General features: G+C 42.9%; 1 protein-coding gene across 1 annotated transcript in view; it reads left to right on the top strand.

Moving 5' to 3' along the window:
* Positions 1 to 17,927, top strand: part of LOC121001879 (chloride channel protein C-like) — a 230,135-nt gene extending 212,208 nt beyond the window's left edge. The window contains exons 17-18 of the mRNA XM_040433111.1: positions 390 to 485; positions 17,005 to 17,927. Coding sequence (XP_040289045.1) covers positions 390 to 485; positions 17,005 to 17,232 — 324 coding nt within the window. The 3' untranslated portion in view covers positions 17,233 to 17,927. The remainder of the gene's footprint in view (positions 1 to 389; positions 486 to 17,004) is intronic.
* Positions 17,928 to 18,141: the final 214 nt, after the last annotated feature.

Here is an 18,141-nt window from a genome sequence, read left to right as displayed (position 1 = left end):
TGCCCCTGCTGTGTATGACTCTGAGCTTGTCCCGCACTGTGGCATGGCCATGTGGATGAATCTTTAGGAAATGTGAATGTATCTTGGTTGTTGGTTCTAGCAAAGACGAGATCTGCATAACACTAAGGCAGATTATACAGAAACATGAAAGAGAAAAGAAACAGAAAATTATCTTTTTTTTATTTTTTATTTTTTTTACCTTTGTCAGTCTCTTAAAATGTAATTCTGCTGGAGGCTTTGAAATGTCACCGTTTATTTTATATAATGCCCATAAGATTGCGGTGTAAATGCTCAGTCATCTTTTGTAGTTTAATGCTTTGCATTTAATGCGCCGGGATGGCGATCATTCTTTTCTGCTTCTCAGACATATCTTATCTGGTCTTCTGCAGGTAACGGTGGAGAAGCTGCCTGATGAGGCTCGGATGAACACATTGCTGAACAAATACTCCACAGACCCTCAGTATCAGCAACTCTTCATCAATCTGGTAAAGGACAGAGCCAAATACAAAAACAAACATTTCCTCTGTGAACAATGTGTTTGTTACATTGAAATCATTTGTTTATGATGGCTGTGTCAGCCGCACTGATTTACATAAACAGCGCCGATCCCCAGACTTTACATTTTCAACAAAAGTAGCCGAGTACAAACAGCATTCCTGGGGCTTAATTCACATTGTATAAACATAACAGATGTTGATAAAATGAGCCAGCGAGAAAATACAACAAAGAAGGTTAGGAGAGTTCCCTGTCTATTAAATGCATTCCAGATTGACACGGTGATACTGGGTTTGTACATCATATATACTCGACGTGTCATTTCTGGCTGTTTTGGTAAAGCTCAGGATATACGTAAAGTGTGACTCTTTGTTTTTGTTTTTTTTCCTAAGCAAATTGGTAATTTAAAGGCCACCTGTCAGCAGATTTGTCCCTATGACACCGGCTGACCTGTTACATGTGCACTTGGCAGCTGAAGGCTTCTGTGCTGGTCCCATGTTCATATGTGCTGCATTGCTGATAAAAATGATGTTTTAATATATGCAAATAAACTGCAACGGGGGCGATGCCCTTATACCTAGAGGCTGGGTTCTCCCTACAACTGCTGCGCCCTCTGCACTTTGACAGGGACAGTTGAAAACATCATTGCGCCTGGCCCTGACTTCTCCTAAAGTGAAAATCTGCTGAACAATGCCATTTAAGTTCTTGCATCCTATAGCATTAAAGAGTTTTTCTGGGAATAACTAATTTTTAGTGATGCCCGCAGCTTGCCTCTGCTTTTAAATTCATACTGTACTTTCCTGCTCTCCACTGCTCTGCTCCTGCGCTCTGGCTCCCAAATGTCCTTCTTCCGGTCCCTGGCTTGTTTACATCTAGCTGTGTATGGACATGGTCACCTGCTCCACTGCAGCCAACCAGTGGCTTTAGTGGTGAAATGTTGCTTGTGGACACAGCACTGCTGAAGCCAATCATTGGCTACAGCTGAGAAGATGCCCATATGCCCAGTTGTGGAGGAAGGCTGTGGGCATCTCTGAACATGTAGTTATTCCTGGAAAACACCTTAAAAATGTAGACTTCATTTTGCTTAACATTGCAACAAACCTAAGCAAAGGGTGACTTTTTGTATTTGAGTTTAGCTATTGAATGGCAGCTGCATTCAACAAGATTACATATAACTTAAAGGCTATGTATTTTTTTTTTAAATTATTGCATTGCTCATTTTGAACTAAAAATCTTTTTTTTAATTGGTTTTTATCACAGATATGGAGCCCTTTTTTCTGTACAGGGCTGAAATGCTCTAATAGAGGGATCTGAGTTTTCTTTCTTTTCCGTCAGCCAGTTAATCTGACGGACTCCTTATCTCTGCTCTCTGACCTTATAAACACTCGTTATAGCTCAGCTCTTATCTAACTGATAAGAATGTGGCTTAAAAAGGTGTTTATGACGTCTTAGTAAATTAGAGATAAGGACTATTAGATGACCAGCACAAAGGTAAAGTAAAAAGTATGATTCACACAGCTAGACAGGTTAACCCTTTGTGACAAAATGGCTCAGTATTTTTTAATAAAGACCAAATGAAAAAATTATTTTTAGCCCAAAATGAGTAAAATGCAATCAGAAAATAATAGCCTCCGAAGGTGAACATAGCCTTTAACCCCTTAAGGACACAGCCTTATTTCACCTTAAGGACCAGGCCATTTTTTCCAAATCTGACCAGTGTCACTTTAAGTGCTGATCACTTTAAAACACTTTGACTTATGCAGGCCATTCTGAGATTGTTTTTTCATCACATATTGTACTTCATGACACTGGTAAAATGAAGTCAAAATTATAATTTTTTTTGCATAAAGAAATACCTAATTTACCAAAAATTTTGAAAAATTGGCATTTTTCAAAGTTTCAGTTTCTCTACTTCTGTAATACATAGTAATACCCCCAAAAATTGTGATGACTTTACATTCCCCATATGTCTAATTCATGTTTGAATTATTTTGGGAATGATATTTAATTTTTTGGGGATGTTACAAGGCTTAGAAGTTTAGAAGCAAATCTTGAAATTTTTTTACACCATGTCCCAATGTTTTTTTTGACATTTTACACCATGTCCCATTTGAAGCCCCCCTGATGCACCCCTAGAGTGGAAACTCCAAAAAAGTGACCCCATTTTAGAAACTACGGGATAGGGTGGAAGTTTTGTTGGTACTAGTTTAGGGTACATATGATTTTTGGTTGCTCTATATTACACTTTTTGTGCGGCAAGGTAACAAGAAATAGCTTTTTTGGCACAGTTTTTTTTTTTTGTTATTTACAACATTCATCTGACAGGTTAGATCATGTGGTAATTTTATAGAGCAGGTTGTCACGGACGCGGCGATACCTAATATGTTTACCTTTTTTTTTTTTATGTAAGTTTTACACAATGATTTCATTTTTAAAACAAAAAAAAGTTTTAGTGTCTCCATAGTCTAAGAGCCATCGTTTTTTCTGTTTTTGGGCGATTATCTTAAGTAGGGTCTCATTTTTTGCGGGATGAGATGACGGTTTGATTTGAACTATTCTGGGGTGCATATGACTTTTTGATCGCTTGCTATTACACTTTTTGTGATGTAAGATGACAAAAAATGGCTTTTTTTACACCATTTTTATTTTTAGTTTTTTACGGTGGTCACCTGAGGGGTTAGGTCATGTGATATTTTTATAGAGCCGGTCGATACGGACGCGGCGATACCTAATATGTATACTTTTTTTTATTTATGTAAGTTTTACACAATGATTTCATTTTTGAAACAAAAAAAATCATGTTTTAGTGTTTCCATAGTCTAAGAGCCATAGTTTTTTCAGTTTTTGGGCGATTATCTTGGGTAGGGTGTGATTTTTGCAGGATGAGATGATGGTTTGATTGTTACAATTTTGGTGTACATGCGACTTTTTTGATCACTTTTATTACCTTTTTTTTGGGAAGGAAGGTGGGCAAAATTTAAATTTTATCATAGTTTTTTATTTTTTATTTTTATGGCGTTCACCGTTCGGGTAAAGTAACATGACCGTTTTATAGATCAGTTCGTTATGGACGCGGCGATACCAAACATGTGCAGAAAATTTTATTTTTTTCATTTTTAATCAGTGATAAATGTGTTTTTTGATTTTTCATTTTTTTTCACTTTTTTTCCCTTTTTTTTTGACCCAGACCCACTAGGTTCTTGAAGATCCAGTGGGTCTGATGTCTGTATAATACAGTACAGTACACTATATAGGGTACTGCACTGTATTTTACTTACACTTTGTCTGAACAGATTTATGCCTTTAGCACAGATCTGTTTAGCACCATGGACAGCAGGATGCCTGAGAAAGCGTCCTGTTGCCATGGGAACCTTCCCCGTCTGCCACAACTTCGCAGACGGGGAAGCGTAAGGACGGGTCTGTCGGGGGGCTGTCTGGGGGCTCTCTCCCTCTCCATCGGGGGGCTGCAAAGGCACAGCAGCCCCCCGATGGGAGAGGGAGGGAGCTCCCTGCGCTGTTAACCTTTTCCATACAGCAGTCCGTATGGACCGCGGTATGGAAAGGGTTAAACGGCTGACATCGCAGCACAGATGTCAGCCGTTTATACCAGGGTGCCAGCAATGTGCTGGCACCCTGGTATACCCACTAGCCACCAACGATTATTCAAGGGGAGGCGGGCGGGGGATCGCGATCCCGCCTGCCGCACCGCCCGCCTCCCGCACCGCCCGCAACCCTCCCCCTGCACCTCCCACTGGGCTAAAATCATTCAGGGGTGCAGGGGGAGGTGAAATATATATATTTTGGGCATTATAAAGTTTCTGAATTGACCTGCGGTTTGTTGCGATCGCCGACATGGGGGGGTCACGGGACCCCCCGTGCATTTAGCCTAGGTGCCTGCTCAATGATTTGCACCTTGTTCCGATCACCGCCGGCCGGGCGGCAGTGATCGGAACAACACATGACGTACCGGTACGTCATGTGTCCTTAAGGACTCGGGAAACATGCCGTACCGATACGTCATGTGTCCTTAAGGGGTTAAATACATTATTTGGACTGCAGGTCAATAATTAAAATCCATCAGTAATACTACAAAAGGGGTTCTGTCAGACATAGCAACCACCCCACAGCAGAGCATTGGTGGCCCAACAGTGGCAAAAACAGCAGCAGAGCTGCACAGATTACTAATGACAGAAGTACTATGTCTGTGTCTGTCCCTCAATTTCTGGAAATGCACTAAAACATACAGTATGCCCTTTGTTGAAATATATGTTTAAAGCAATACTTCCATGCACAATATTAGACTATCCAAGTGGGATGTATAAATAAAAAATGTTAAATAATACTTCTCTCAAAATGGCAGGTCGTCAGCACATGCTAAGAGAGAATAAAATATTTCTCCCTGTTCTTGTAATGGGCTATATCCCAGCTTCTTGTGCTTCTGACTAGGCTTGTCATCCTACTCTGTTTACTCCCTGGAGATCTGTGGAGCTTTGTCAGGTCCTGGTTAGCTGGTCCCAGTGGCCTGTGCTCCAGCTGCACAACAGGAGAGACTCTTCTAATCACTGCAGCAGATGCTCCACTTGAGAAGATGTACAAACTGCAGTTTGGGATCAACTTTTTTCATGCAAGACTTTCCAAGTCATATATTTCTGTAATTCTTAAAGGGAACCTGTCATCATGAAAATGCAGTGCGATCTGCAGGCAGCATGTTATAGGGCAGGAGGAGCTGAGCAGATTGACACACAGTTTTGTGTGAAATTAGAGATGAGAGAATTGATTCTTTAGAAATTCAACCCAAATCTTTCAAAAAGTTCTGAGTCATGAGAGAGATCGGAAATGATTCTGCATAACTTGTCATTTACTCAGTTAAATCTCTGCTCTTGCTGAACTCAGTTGCCTATGTGAGCAGTCTTATCAGTGACTGACATACAGGAAAGATTGTCAATCACTGATAAGCCCGCTCACATGGGCAACTGAGCTCAGAAAGAGCTGAGATATAAATAAATAAAGTACAAGTTTTGTCTAAATCATTTCCCATAAAACTATATATCAATCTGCTCAGCTCCTCCTGCTCTATAACATGCTGCCTGCAGAATGCACTGCATTTCGTGGTAACAGGTTCCCTTTTAGTACACCCCTGTTAAATTGCTTATACCTTCAGAAAATTGGAGAAAGGGGCCAACAAAGGAACCCTTTTACCCCCAATTTTCTAATGATAGGTTAGAAAATAATGTTTAAAATAAATATAATCCTAGATATATAACATTGATGTGTAAAATATGTTGCAATTAGTTTATCTGCAGCCTGAATGATGGAATTTTTAGTCTGGGAAAAGCAGATTCTGTTGTTTCTATTTACATGAGAATATCAGTCTTGGCTGCTTACTAACAGGAGGAATGTGTCTGTCTGGATGTACACTGAACAGGTTCCTTAATTCTCACAGCCACCCACATCCTTCAGCTCAGTATACTTTACTATCAAGGAAATGAAATAGACTGTAAAGTGGTTTTAAACATCTAATATACTACTGCCACAGAAAAAAATCACATTGCTTGATTTAATTCTCAATTTTAATACTTGGATTCAGTCCAGTCACAATAGCTGAAGGTAAGCCTGTGGTATATAGTTTAACAAACCTTGCTTTCAGCACTTCATTTCACAGTTTGATTCACAGCGCAGAAGGTAAGGTTTCGTCTGTTCTCATGGGTAAATCTGGCTCGGTCAAGTTGCAATCTGCATGGTGCGATGTAAAATACCATTCATATCACTACCGACAAGGAGTTTTCCGAACTGCTCTTAAGGGGGTCGCTGAATTATGGTAAAACCTTTGATATATTACAGAGACATATCAAGGGTTTTGATGGGAGGGGATCTGAGCGCTGAGACCTCCACCGATCACTAGAACGAGAAAAGTAAAGGGCCTGTCTATCGCGCTCTCTCTCCTTGCGGAATCAAGATGGGCCCATTTCGCTTCTACTGAGCCCACCTCTTGCAGCGAGGACCAGGATCAGGATGTGCGCACATTTCGCTCTCCTTGTTCTAGCGATCATGGGGGGGGGGGTCTCCGTGCTCAGACTCCTGCCCATCAAAACTTTTGACGTGTCTCTATGACATATCAAAAGTTTTACTAAACCTTTAACAGATAACGATAGGATCATTGTCATTCGCACAATTCTGTACAAGATTTGCTACTTTGATCCCCTTTATAAACGTCTTACTGACAACGACTGAGGGCATATGTATGTTATCTATTAGGATATGTCGTCTCTTCTGTGTCTTTCATTTATCCCTCTTTTGCATTGAAATGATGACTTTCTAAATTTCATAACTTCACTGGCTAAAGAGGGAAATGTTTTATCTCAATAAAGTACTTGACTTGTTTGGCTAAAATATTAGAAAACTGCATTATCTTCTATTAAATACATTATAAAGGAGACTACATAATTTGAATTCACAGCAGATTCCACATACTATGTTGGATCTCTTGCCTGTGGTAGGTGATTCTGTATTGTATTTGAAGGGGTTATTCTGGCCCAAACTGCAACAATTCACTTTGACTAAAATGCATTTGCTCTCCCAATACTGATTAAAGGGGGTATGGGTGCTTTATGTATAATTTGAACAAATGTGTTGGAAACAGGATTACGGCCTGCGTACTATATATATATATACTTTTTTTTTTTTTCAAGGTCAGCATCAGGAAGTCACAATTATACTGCTCCCATCCTTAAAATGGGCACAGATGGAAGGGCTTGTGACAAGTGCAGATTTTAGTGTAAAACAGCCAAGCCTCCTTTACAGAAAGTCTCCACTCCTTCTTGCTAAGCCTCACCCCTCTTTTTCACGCAAGATGGGAAAAAGTATAGAAACCCAAATTGAGCCAAGTTACACCAAAATTGTGGCCCATTGTGCCACTTTTTAGACAGATTTTATGAATAGACACCTTATTAAATCTGGGCCGTGGTGCACTGGGAACTTGTGCATGCGCAGTGTGTTTCAATGGCGTGTAGTATTCCATACATATTGGCATATATTAGTAAATTGACTGTAATCATGTTTCCGACTCATTTGTTAAAATTTTTATTTAAATTGGCCCACCCCTTTGATTCTTCACTGTACTAGGTTGTATGACACAACTCTGTCCTGGTAGATTTCATATTGTGCGGTGTATAATGCATACAATACTTAGAGGTACTGGCTGTGGATATGCAACCTATATCATGTCATCCACAATGCCAAAAGCAGACATCTCTGGTGGTGCAGAAGTGGATGGGGATAGAACAGTTAATAACCCTCTAAAAATTTACCCATAATGCATTTTTATTTATTATTATTTGAGCTTATTATTGGGGTATAATAGAAGGAAAACCAATACATTTATAATATGGCTACACAATCAGGTTTCCTGATGCAGTTTTGAAGCCAACACCAGGAGTGAAAAAGGAGGAAAAGTTACATCTGTTCTTTATACTTTCTCTCCATTTATGATCCACTCTTGATTTTTTTTTTTTTTAAACTGTATCAGGAACCCTGACTGTGTGGCCGTACCCCAAGTGTGGCACAATGGTATACAATAAAATTCTGCATTACTGGACAATTACAAAGAAGTGTATATAAAAGTACTTTTAAAGCTATGGATCTATATAATGTTACTTCATTTATCATAGACCTCTGTGCTGCCAGATGATGCACCTAAATTATGATGAGGGTCACACCAATTAGACGCATCCTCCAGCAGTCCATGATTGGAGTAGTTTTTAGTCATTATTTGTGTCAGTTTCCAGGGGTAAATGCTAGTGAATTTGCCTCTGTTCCATTTACACCAGCACCTCTCCCCAGTGGCAAGAATAGTGTAAAAATTAAGGTGTGACAAAATCAATGGTGGGAATTTATTAGTGTTGAGCATCGCTATGCTCGGCACATTGCAGTGTTCGGCCGAATACTGTGTATGCCCGAGCACAATTGAACACAATGTAAATCAATGGGAGACCCGGGCATTAAACGAGGCACCCCCTGCTCTGAAGAAGAGAGGGTGTCAGGTTCACAGAAAAGGTTAGAAATTGATGGAAACGCCACCAAAATAGTTTGAAAACAGCATGGGTGATGTCTGGATGCATTTTGGACTCCCATTACCTATGACATACAATAGACAACCACACAAAGGCTATATGCCAAAAGCTGGGTATGTGCAAGCCAACAATCTATCCATGAGACAGATGCAGTCAACATACCTTACAATGGCAGCCTTGTGCACTATGAGACATTCAAAACCAGCTCTTATCTGACTGAGAGCCAGTAAGCCTCAAAGTTGCTTCATAACTGTTGGATTTCTTGGGTGGACCTGTGCACCTAGATCCTTATCATTAGGGTGACAAAAAGTTTTCTGATTGTCCTAACATAATATTCAATAAGCTTTCTATACAGTTTTGTCATGTAAACTCATTTGCATAATCATAGGCATATGCAAATTAGCAGAATCTGCTTGTTTTTCAGCTGAAACACCATTTGCATGGAAAATTTGCGATAAAAATTCACAATTAGAATATTCGCGATCAACACTACTCATGAACAGCGCCATCTATTGGTTTTGTAGTCTTTTCATAAGACTATGAATCCAATAAATGGCGCTGTTCATGACTCATTTCAGTCTTTTTTTTTAAAAATAACTTGTTATTAAGTTTGATAAAATTTGAACATTTACATTCAAAGGTACATATTGGATCAAATTACAGGTCATATTCCTTTTTTAAAGATATGTGCAGTGAAAACAAAGATAAAACAGATATAAACAGTGCAATACTCCTTTCCCTAAACATCCTCCCCCCCCTTCTATACAGGTGATGTGGTTTAAAGTTTTCTTTTTATTATAGGTATTCCTGGAGGTGTACAGTGTCTCATTTCAGAGTTTATGTGGATTTATTGTCGTGTAGTCTCATGGTAGTGCATCTTTATGTAAGGATTGATGATGCTTTACATGTTATTGGTTTCATAGTCTTATAACAAGACTATGAATCCAATAGATGACGCTGTTCATGAGTATTGTAGATCGCGAATATTGTAATCGCAAATTTTTATTGGAAATTTTCCATGCAAAAGGTTTTTCAGCTGAAAAACAAGGCAGATTATGCTCATTTGCATAAACATGGGCATATGGGAAAGACATGCAAATGAGCAGAATCTGCCTTGTTTTTCAGCTGAAAAACCTTTTGCATGGAAAATTTCCGATAAAAATTTGCGATTACAATATTCGCGATCTACAATACTCATGAACAGCGCCATCTATTGGATTCATAGTCTCGTTTACATGACAACACTATATAGAAAGGTTATTGAATATTATGTTAGGACAATCAGAATTTTTTTTGTCACCCTAATGACAATGATCTCGGTGCGCAGGTCCACCCAAGCCATCCAACAGATATGAAGCAACTTTAAGGCTTACTGGCTCCCAGTCAGATGAGAGCTGGTTTTGAATGTCTTATTGTGCACAAGGCTGCCATTGTAAGGTGTTCTGACTGTATCTGTCTCATGGATAGATTGTTCGCTTGCACATACCCGGCTTTTGGCATTTGTGTGGTTGTCTATTGTATGTCATAAGCAATTGGAGTCCAAGATGCATCCAGATGTCCTCCCCATGCTGTTTCCAAACCATTTTGGTGGTGTTTCCATACATTTCTGACCTTTTACTATGAACCAGGCACCCTCACCTCTTGAGAGCAGGGGGTGCCTGGTTTAATGCTCAGTTTCTCCCATTGACTTCCAAACTCAGATGCTCAATCAACAATAGAATTTATCATAAGGTGAATATTTTAAGTCAGTTTTGCATGAGTCTGAGTTTTGCATAATCTTTCCATTCCGCAAAAAACAAAACAAAACAAAAAACATGTTGTATTTTTTTGCGGTGAGGAGGCACGGACCGAAATTCTACAGAAGCTCTCTGTAGTGCTTTCGTGGCTTCTGTTCCGTGCCTACGCTCTGAACTGCATCATATCTTCTGGATTGAGGACCTATTCAAGTGAATGGGTCCACATCCATGATATGGTGCACACATGGCCAGTGCCCGTATATTGCAGACCTTTTGTCTACTCCAGTTTTCCTACTCCACCCTCTTGGTGGAGTGAGATTGCTACTTTTTTTGTGACTTTAAAAAAAGTCTCAATGACACATCTGGACTGAAACTCTTTGATATAGTTAATCACACCCACTTTTCTGCTCACATTTGAAAACTGGAGTGAGTAGTGTAAAAATGCAAAAAGTGGCAACATTTTTGCGCAAACGAGTGCAAAAAGTCACAAAAGCCCTATTTTGTGAATATTTAAATTTTTTTTTTTTTTTAAGCCAGAATTCTGGAGTGAAGGGCCAATGGGTCTGCTGGTTGGGTGCTACAATTTATACTCCGAGCAGAAGCTCAATGCAAAATGTACTCTACAGTGAACCCCTGCTCTGCACACTTGCAAGAGCAGAATAAAACTTCATATTCACACTAATCCTGTTAAGAAAAGCACCACAAAAAGTATGTGTGTCCTGCTGACCCATGCGCAGTTTAGCATGGTCAAGAGTGCTGACAGACTCCCTTTAAAGAAGTTGTCTGATTACAACAACTTATCCCCTATCCAAAGGTTAAAGGGTTTCTGTCATCAGAATTACCCATATTAAACTAGCTGACATTAGAGATGTGCTAATGTCAGCTGAACCTGACGAGCGTTCTTCACTCACTGCGTTCTGTAAGGACAGGAACTACCTGGCAGTGATGGCCAGTTCGCAGTGTTCGCCAGCGAACACATGCCGGCTGCCATCTTGACTTACAAGTCCGGCGATGCACAGGTAAGCCCTTACCTGTGCCGGGAGCCGGTCTGAAATCAAATGCGGTCACCGGGAGCAGGCAGTTCCGAAAACAGCCGCCGGGGGCCTTCATCGGGCTGTTCTCGGAACTACCTGCTCCCGGTGACCGCATTTGTTTCAGACCGGCTCCCGGCACAGGCACAGGTAAGGGCTTACCTGTGCATCGCCGGACTTGTGAGTCAAGATTGCAGCCCGCATGTGTTCGCTGGCGAACTAGCCATCACTGCCACCTGGGGACTCTGGCATTTTTCTCTTTGGCCTGACTCATCCACGGCGGAATGTTCTCCCCAAAAAATAATAGCGGAGAGACTCGAGTGCCCACTTGATAGCCAGGCACTCTCTCTCCACTATACTGTATCTGGTCTCAGCTGGGGTGACCCTGCGGCTTAGGAAGACAATGGGATGCTCCTCCCTGTTGACTCCCTGAGACAGTACAGCACTAAGGCCTACTTCAGAGGCGTCTGTCTGCACTATGAATTTCCTCTTGAAGTCGGGCGTCACCAAAACTGGGGACCGACACAGGGCCGACTTCAAAGCGGAAAAAGCATCTTCTGCCCGGTCATTCCAGTGATCCATCCGCACATAATGACATACCCCAGGTATTCAGTCTACTCTAACCCTCTAGCCTTCCGAAGGGAGTCCACTACAGCCTACACTTTGGGTAGGTTACTTTCCCAATCGGCACTGTGGATGACAATATCGTCCAGGTGAGCCGAAGCACACCGACGATGTGGATGCAGCACAATGTCCATAAGCCGTTGAAAAGTGGCTGGGGCACCATACAGACCAAAGGGTAGCACCTTGTTCTGATACAGCTCTTCAGGTGTTATGAAGGCAGTTTTCTCTTTGGCAGCCTCCGTTAGGGGCACCTGCCAGTACCCTTTCGTGAGGTCCAAATACCGGGCTTGTCCTAACCTCTCGATAAGCTCAATCAATCAATAAGTGTCCCGTCCGGCTTGGGTATTAGCACTATAGGGCTTGCCCACTCACTTTTAGACTCCTGAATGACATCTAGCCTCAGCATCATCTGCACTTCCTCTTAGATGGCTTGTCGCCGAGCCTCGGGTACTCGGTATGGTTTAAGCTAGACTTTCGCCTGAGGCTCAGTGACAATGTCATGCCGAATTGTGGAAGTGCATCCAGGGAGATCCGAAAACACATCCGTGTTCCGGCTAATAAACTCCCTGACCTTCTGAGTCTGCTTAGAGAAGAGGCTGTCAGCAATTCTTACTGTGGTAGCCGCTTCCCTTGCTTCAGACAGAGGGGCCGAAAGCGCTTCCCCTAGAAAACCTGGCTGCGGGCTGTCTTCAGTACAGGTTTCCCTATCTTTCCATGGTTTGAGTACATTCACATGGTACACCTGCTCCGGCTTTCGCCTCCCTGGCTGGTGTACCTTATAATTTACCTCTCCAATTTTATCAAGTACCTCATAGGGACCCTGCCACCTGGCCAGAAACTTACTGTCCACGGTCGGCACCAGAACTAAATCCCGATCACCCAGGTTAAAGATACGGACCCGAGCCTGCCTCCATATGCTCCCTGACAAGAGGCAATACAGTCTCTATCCGCTGTTGCATCTTGGTAACATACTCAAGGACACTTCTATGCAGAGTGGGTGACTGTTCCCACGCCTCTTTGGCTACTTCCAACAAACCGCGAGAATGTCTACTATATAGCAATTCGAAGGGCGAGAACCCAGTAGAGGCCCGGGGCACCTCTCGCACAGCGAACGTGAGGTAGGGCAGAAGAAGGTCCCAGTCCTTCCCATCTTTAGACAATAGCCTTTTTAACATTGTTTTTAATGTTTTATTAAACCTTTCAACCCGACCGTCCGTTTGCGTATGGTAAACGGACGTCCGTAACTGTTTGATATGCAGCAACTTAAAGAGCTCCCTCATGACCTTAGACTTAAAAGGGGTCTCCTGGTCAGTCAGAGCATCTTTAGATAGCCCCACTCGGGAGAACATTTCCATTAGCTCTTTGGCTATCAGTTTATCCGATGTATGTCGTAGTGGCACCGCCTCCGGGTACCGAGTGGCGTAATCTAGGATGACCAGGATGTGTTGGTGTCCTTTAGCGGTCTTCAGTACTGGGCCTACGAGGTCCATCGCGATTCGCTCAAACGGTACCTTAATGATCGGGAGAGGTACCAAGGGACTGCGGAAAAGGTGCAGGGGGCTAGTTTCCTGGCAGGTCGGGCAATACTTACAGAAGTCATCCACCTCTCTAAAGACACTGGGCCAGTAAAACCATTGTAGTATCCGGTCCTGTGTTTTCTGCAGTCCCAGATGACCCCAGAGAACATGGTGGGCTAACTCTAACACAAGTTTTCGATAAGCATGGGGCACCCCTAACTGTTCAATATGTTCACCCCGCAGTTTGTTTACCTGATACAACATATCCTGATGAACCACAAAATGCTGACTCTGCCCCTGGTTGTTGTGGTTCACCATCTGCTATTAATACATTTACCCAAGCTCGGGATAGGGTTGGGTCTCAGTGTTGTGCAGTACCAAAATTATCCCCAGAGACATTAAGGTTGGCCAGCTCAGGCCCCGGCGGCAAGTCCTCTACATCTCCCACCATTACATTCAGTGGGGTTGTCCCCCCCTCTTCCACCTTAGTGGCGGTCACCCCTACCGCTGGCCCTTCAGCCTCAGGTTCCCAGAGTTCTGGCCTCTTCCTGAAGCCAGGCCTCTCTGCTGGGGTTACCCCTGTCTCATAGTTATTAGTCACTCTCGTAGCAGGCCACAGTACCGGGAAGTCTTTCCCTATTATAAGTTCATAGTGTAAATTTGTTACTATTGCCACTTCGTGAGTCCACCTACCGGCCCCTGTGGTTAGAGACACTAGGGCGGTGGGATAGTCTCCATGGATTCACATGACCCAACTTTCCGGCCAGTATACTCCGTGGACCGTACCAGGGGACCCCCTACTTGGGACACCAGACTCCCTGAGTCCAGCAGAGCCTCCTCTGGAGTGTCTCACACTTCCACCTGACACAAGTGGTTTAGAGTTTCTGGGGTAACTGCTGCACACAGCTTCCTGGCATATAACGACTGACGGTAGCCATAGTTAGTATCCATGGGTTCTACCTGATGTGGACAGTCAGCTCTTACATGACCAGGCTCCTGACACCGCCAGCAGACTATCGGAGCGAGGTTCGTAGGGGGTACATCCTGGGTGGGTTTGGTTGGTACAAGTCGCGGGGTCTGGGACGGCGATTTACGGGGTTTGACTGCCCCCCTCCTCAAAGAACTCCCCGTAAGATTCTTATTAGCCTCGTAGCGCTCCACCAGGTCCACCATTTCCAGGGCATTGCCAGGAGACACCTAGCCGATCCAGTGCTGGAGAGGGGGTGGCAGAGCCCTCCAGAACATATCAGCCAATAGTCTATCTAGCATAGCTGTGGGACATCAGGCTCTAGCCACTTTTGCAAGAGGTGGAATAAGTCATAAAACTGGGGTCTCGCAGGCTCCGCTGGCTTAAACCCCCACTGATGTACCCGCTGGGCCCGGACCAACACATTCACCCCCAGTCTTGCAAAATTCTCACCCTTTACTTTTTGGTAGTCGGCCACTTAATCAACCGGCAAGTCGAAATACACTCGCTGGGAATCAAATGCCAGGAACGGAGTGACAACCTCAGCCCACTGGTCTCGGGGTAGCTTCTCCCTGATGGCCACTTTCTCGTACATCACCAGGTAGGTTTTGATGTCGTCTGCGGGGGTCATCTTAGGAATCGCGGCACGGAATGCTTTCCAGGCACCGTGGACGTTCGGGGTTGCTCCTGCTGTCTGCAAAGCCATAACATGTTGTAGCAGCAACTGTTTGGTCTGCTGCTGCTTATTAGCCTCGCATTGGTGCAGGTTTGTCTCTCGCTGCTGCAGATTAGCCTCCATGAGGGCCTTCACAACAGCCTCCATTTTGTCGTGGACACTGGTTGTAATACAGCTGGTTTAAAGCACGACATACAACAGTGCCTGGAAAAATGCAGAACCCAAAAATATCGGCATATACGCCAGCCTCACTGCTCTTGCCTGCCTCCTCCACCAATTGTGGGAATTCTCTCTGGTAGACAGGGTGTGTGGATGCAGTACAGAGGCAAATTACCAGTTCTTAAATCAAACTTCCGTGTTTATTCACACATAAAACAAAATCAAAACGTCACTTTGCAGTCTTAGTGTTAGTTCACACACAATGGAAAGTCCACATAGCAAAAAATCCCCTTGTTGGCAGTTCTGCCTCCAGCAGTCCATAGCAGGCTTTTAGGGGGCCAGTTTCCTTTACAGATGGATCTCAGCCCTCCACAGGCCTCAGATCCCAGCAGACATACCTCCTGAGCTCCACTGTCAGACTGAGGTAATCCCCGCTCATTTGGCAGTGCTGGCTGTTTTTTTAGGCCTGGCAAAACCCGGCCTGGAACATGGGGAGTAGTCACCCACCTAGCACTTTGACTACTCCCAGTAAGAGCCATCCCGGATCAGCTATACAGCCACAGAAAGTATTAAGGTGTTAAACAGCAACTGCTGCTGACACATAAAAACCGGCTCTTAGTCCACCGAGGCCAGGAACCTTGGTGACACGTACCTATCATCCACGATGATTCCTTGTATCTTCTTACAACGTAGATACACAAATAATTTTGGCTTTCTTTTACACGGGTGTGAAAACAATTACCAAAACTAGAAATATTCTGGAACCTGACACTTGTTAAAAGTTCAAAAAACTGTGGAGGACGCAGAAAAAGAACAAAGCAGATGAAGAATTGTTACTTTACCAGCTGTGTTTATTACAAATGTGGATTACAGTTATCAAAAAAGTAGAGTGTTAGAGACAGTGGTAATACCAGGAAAGGATGGCTTATTGCATTTAACTCTTTGGCCCTAGGCATCTGTGGGGGAACCTAAAGATGGCCATACACCTTACATAGGTGCCGGTAAAACAGTTGTTAAGTTAGATATTCTTCCTGAGCCCCCCATGCACGCTTGGCTCAGCTAAGAATGTATGTGTCCTCAAGAGGGAGAGGGGAATTAACCACGGTTTGTGTTCTCCAGAAGTGGTGTATTTCCCTTGAAAACAAAGAATTTGACATGTTGAAATCCAAGGAAAGTCACCATTAGATGTTCAGTCAGTCCTGTTGCAATCTATGGATTAGGTTGATATTCATGTAATATGTATAACCACCTTTAAGGGGTTGCGCAGGAATGCCAAACCCCCCACTTTTCCAGACCTTTAAAGGGAAGCTTACTTACCTTCTTCTCTTGGCCTTCTGGCCGTAAATATCTGGCCTGACATTGCCTGCAGCCAATTACTAGCCATTTGGCCGCGGGAGATGTCACACCGGATATTTACATTGAGGGAGCCCAGTGAAGTACCACAGGCCAGGAAAAGAAGAAGCCGGGAGCCAGCGCTGGGAAGCAGGTAGGTAAGCTTCCTTTTACAGGTCCTGCCAAGACTACGCATGTGTGTGTGTGTGTGCATGGGGAAGTTGCCAAAAATGCCCCATTCTTGCACACCCCCTTTAAGCCTTTGTTAAAGAGGAATACATCTCTGCATACTAAGCAGGTCATCATTTATACAGATAAGCTGTAAATGCTAGGTCGCTTTATACCATATGTGATATGATACTATATATACTAATCACCTATAACCTCTCTCTTCACAGGAGCCTTATATTAATAAATCTGCTGTCTCTGTTCAAGCTCATTTCTCACTTCAACGAGCATACATTGTGTTTCGAACTCTGGGACTACGCCATCTCACAGTTGTAGATCTTCAGAACAGGGCTGTTGGAATGATCACCAGGAAAGATCTCATATCTCTGTGGCTAGAGAAGAAGCTGATTAAATTGGACTCTGGAAAGCTGGATTCAGACGAAGAGCTGTTACAATAAAAATAAGTATGAGACCACAGTGAATGAAGTGGAATATTGTGGATATTGGTATCATTCACCTGTAGTCTCAGCTACTATAAAGTTCAGAACACAAGCTCAATGGGGTGGAAAGCAACTAGAAATATGGAATAAGGATGACATTACTTTTTCTTTTACAAAAGCAAGGATATATCTTCAGACTTCTCTATCTCAGTTTCAAATGAAAAAAGGAAAAAATAGTGTAAATATGAAATACTAAATCCTTTCAAAAGCAGAGTTAATTGGGGTCATTTACTAAGATTTACACAATTTTTGTTGTAAAAAAAGTCACAAGACAAAATTTAGTTGCATAGGCTTTTTTACGCCATCCTTGCCACTTGAGTCGGCCCTGGCAAATTTAACAGCGATAATGTTAAAAATACTGCTCCCCATTGTAATTACGGGCACTTCCTGGAACATGTGCTGGACATTCGGCACGTGATCCTAGCCCGGTTACAACCCGCGATGTATGTGGGCTGCGCCTGCACTGTCAGCATACATCGCGGGTTGTAACTGGGCTAGGATTACCTGCTGAATGTATAGCACATGATCCAGGAAGTGCCTGCAAAGTAATTACACTGGGGAGCAGATTATCACTGTTAAAGGTGCTTAAGTGCTTAAATGTGGTATTCCAGTCTTTAAAAAAAATTCCAGTCTTTAAAAAAATAAAATAAAAATCAGATAAAGAGCCATAACTTAAAGGGGTATTCCAGTATCTGCAAATTACCGTAATCTTATTTGTATAATAGAAAGATATAACGTTTTCCAATATATTGTAATTTCTGCATCAATTCATTGGAATTGTAAATATCCCTGCTTGCTGTCATTTGATAAAAACCTTAAAGCGGTTTTCTCATCTGAGACAATGGGGGCATACTGCTAAGATATGCC

This window comes from Bufo bufo, chromosome 5, assembly GCF_905171765.1.
Source record: "Bufo bufo chromosome 5, aBufBuf1.1, whole genome shotgun sequence".
NCBI classification, from domain to species: Eukaryota; Metazoa; Chordata; class Amphibia; order Anura; family Bufonidae; genus Bufo; species Bufo bufo.
This window is presented reverse-complemented; position numbering and strand designations above follow the sequence as displayed.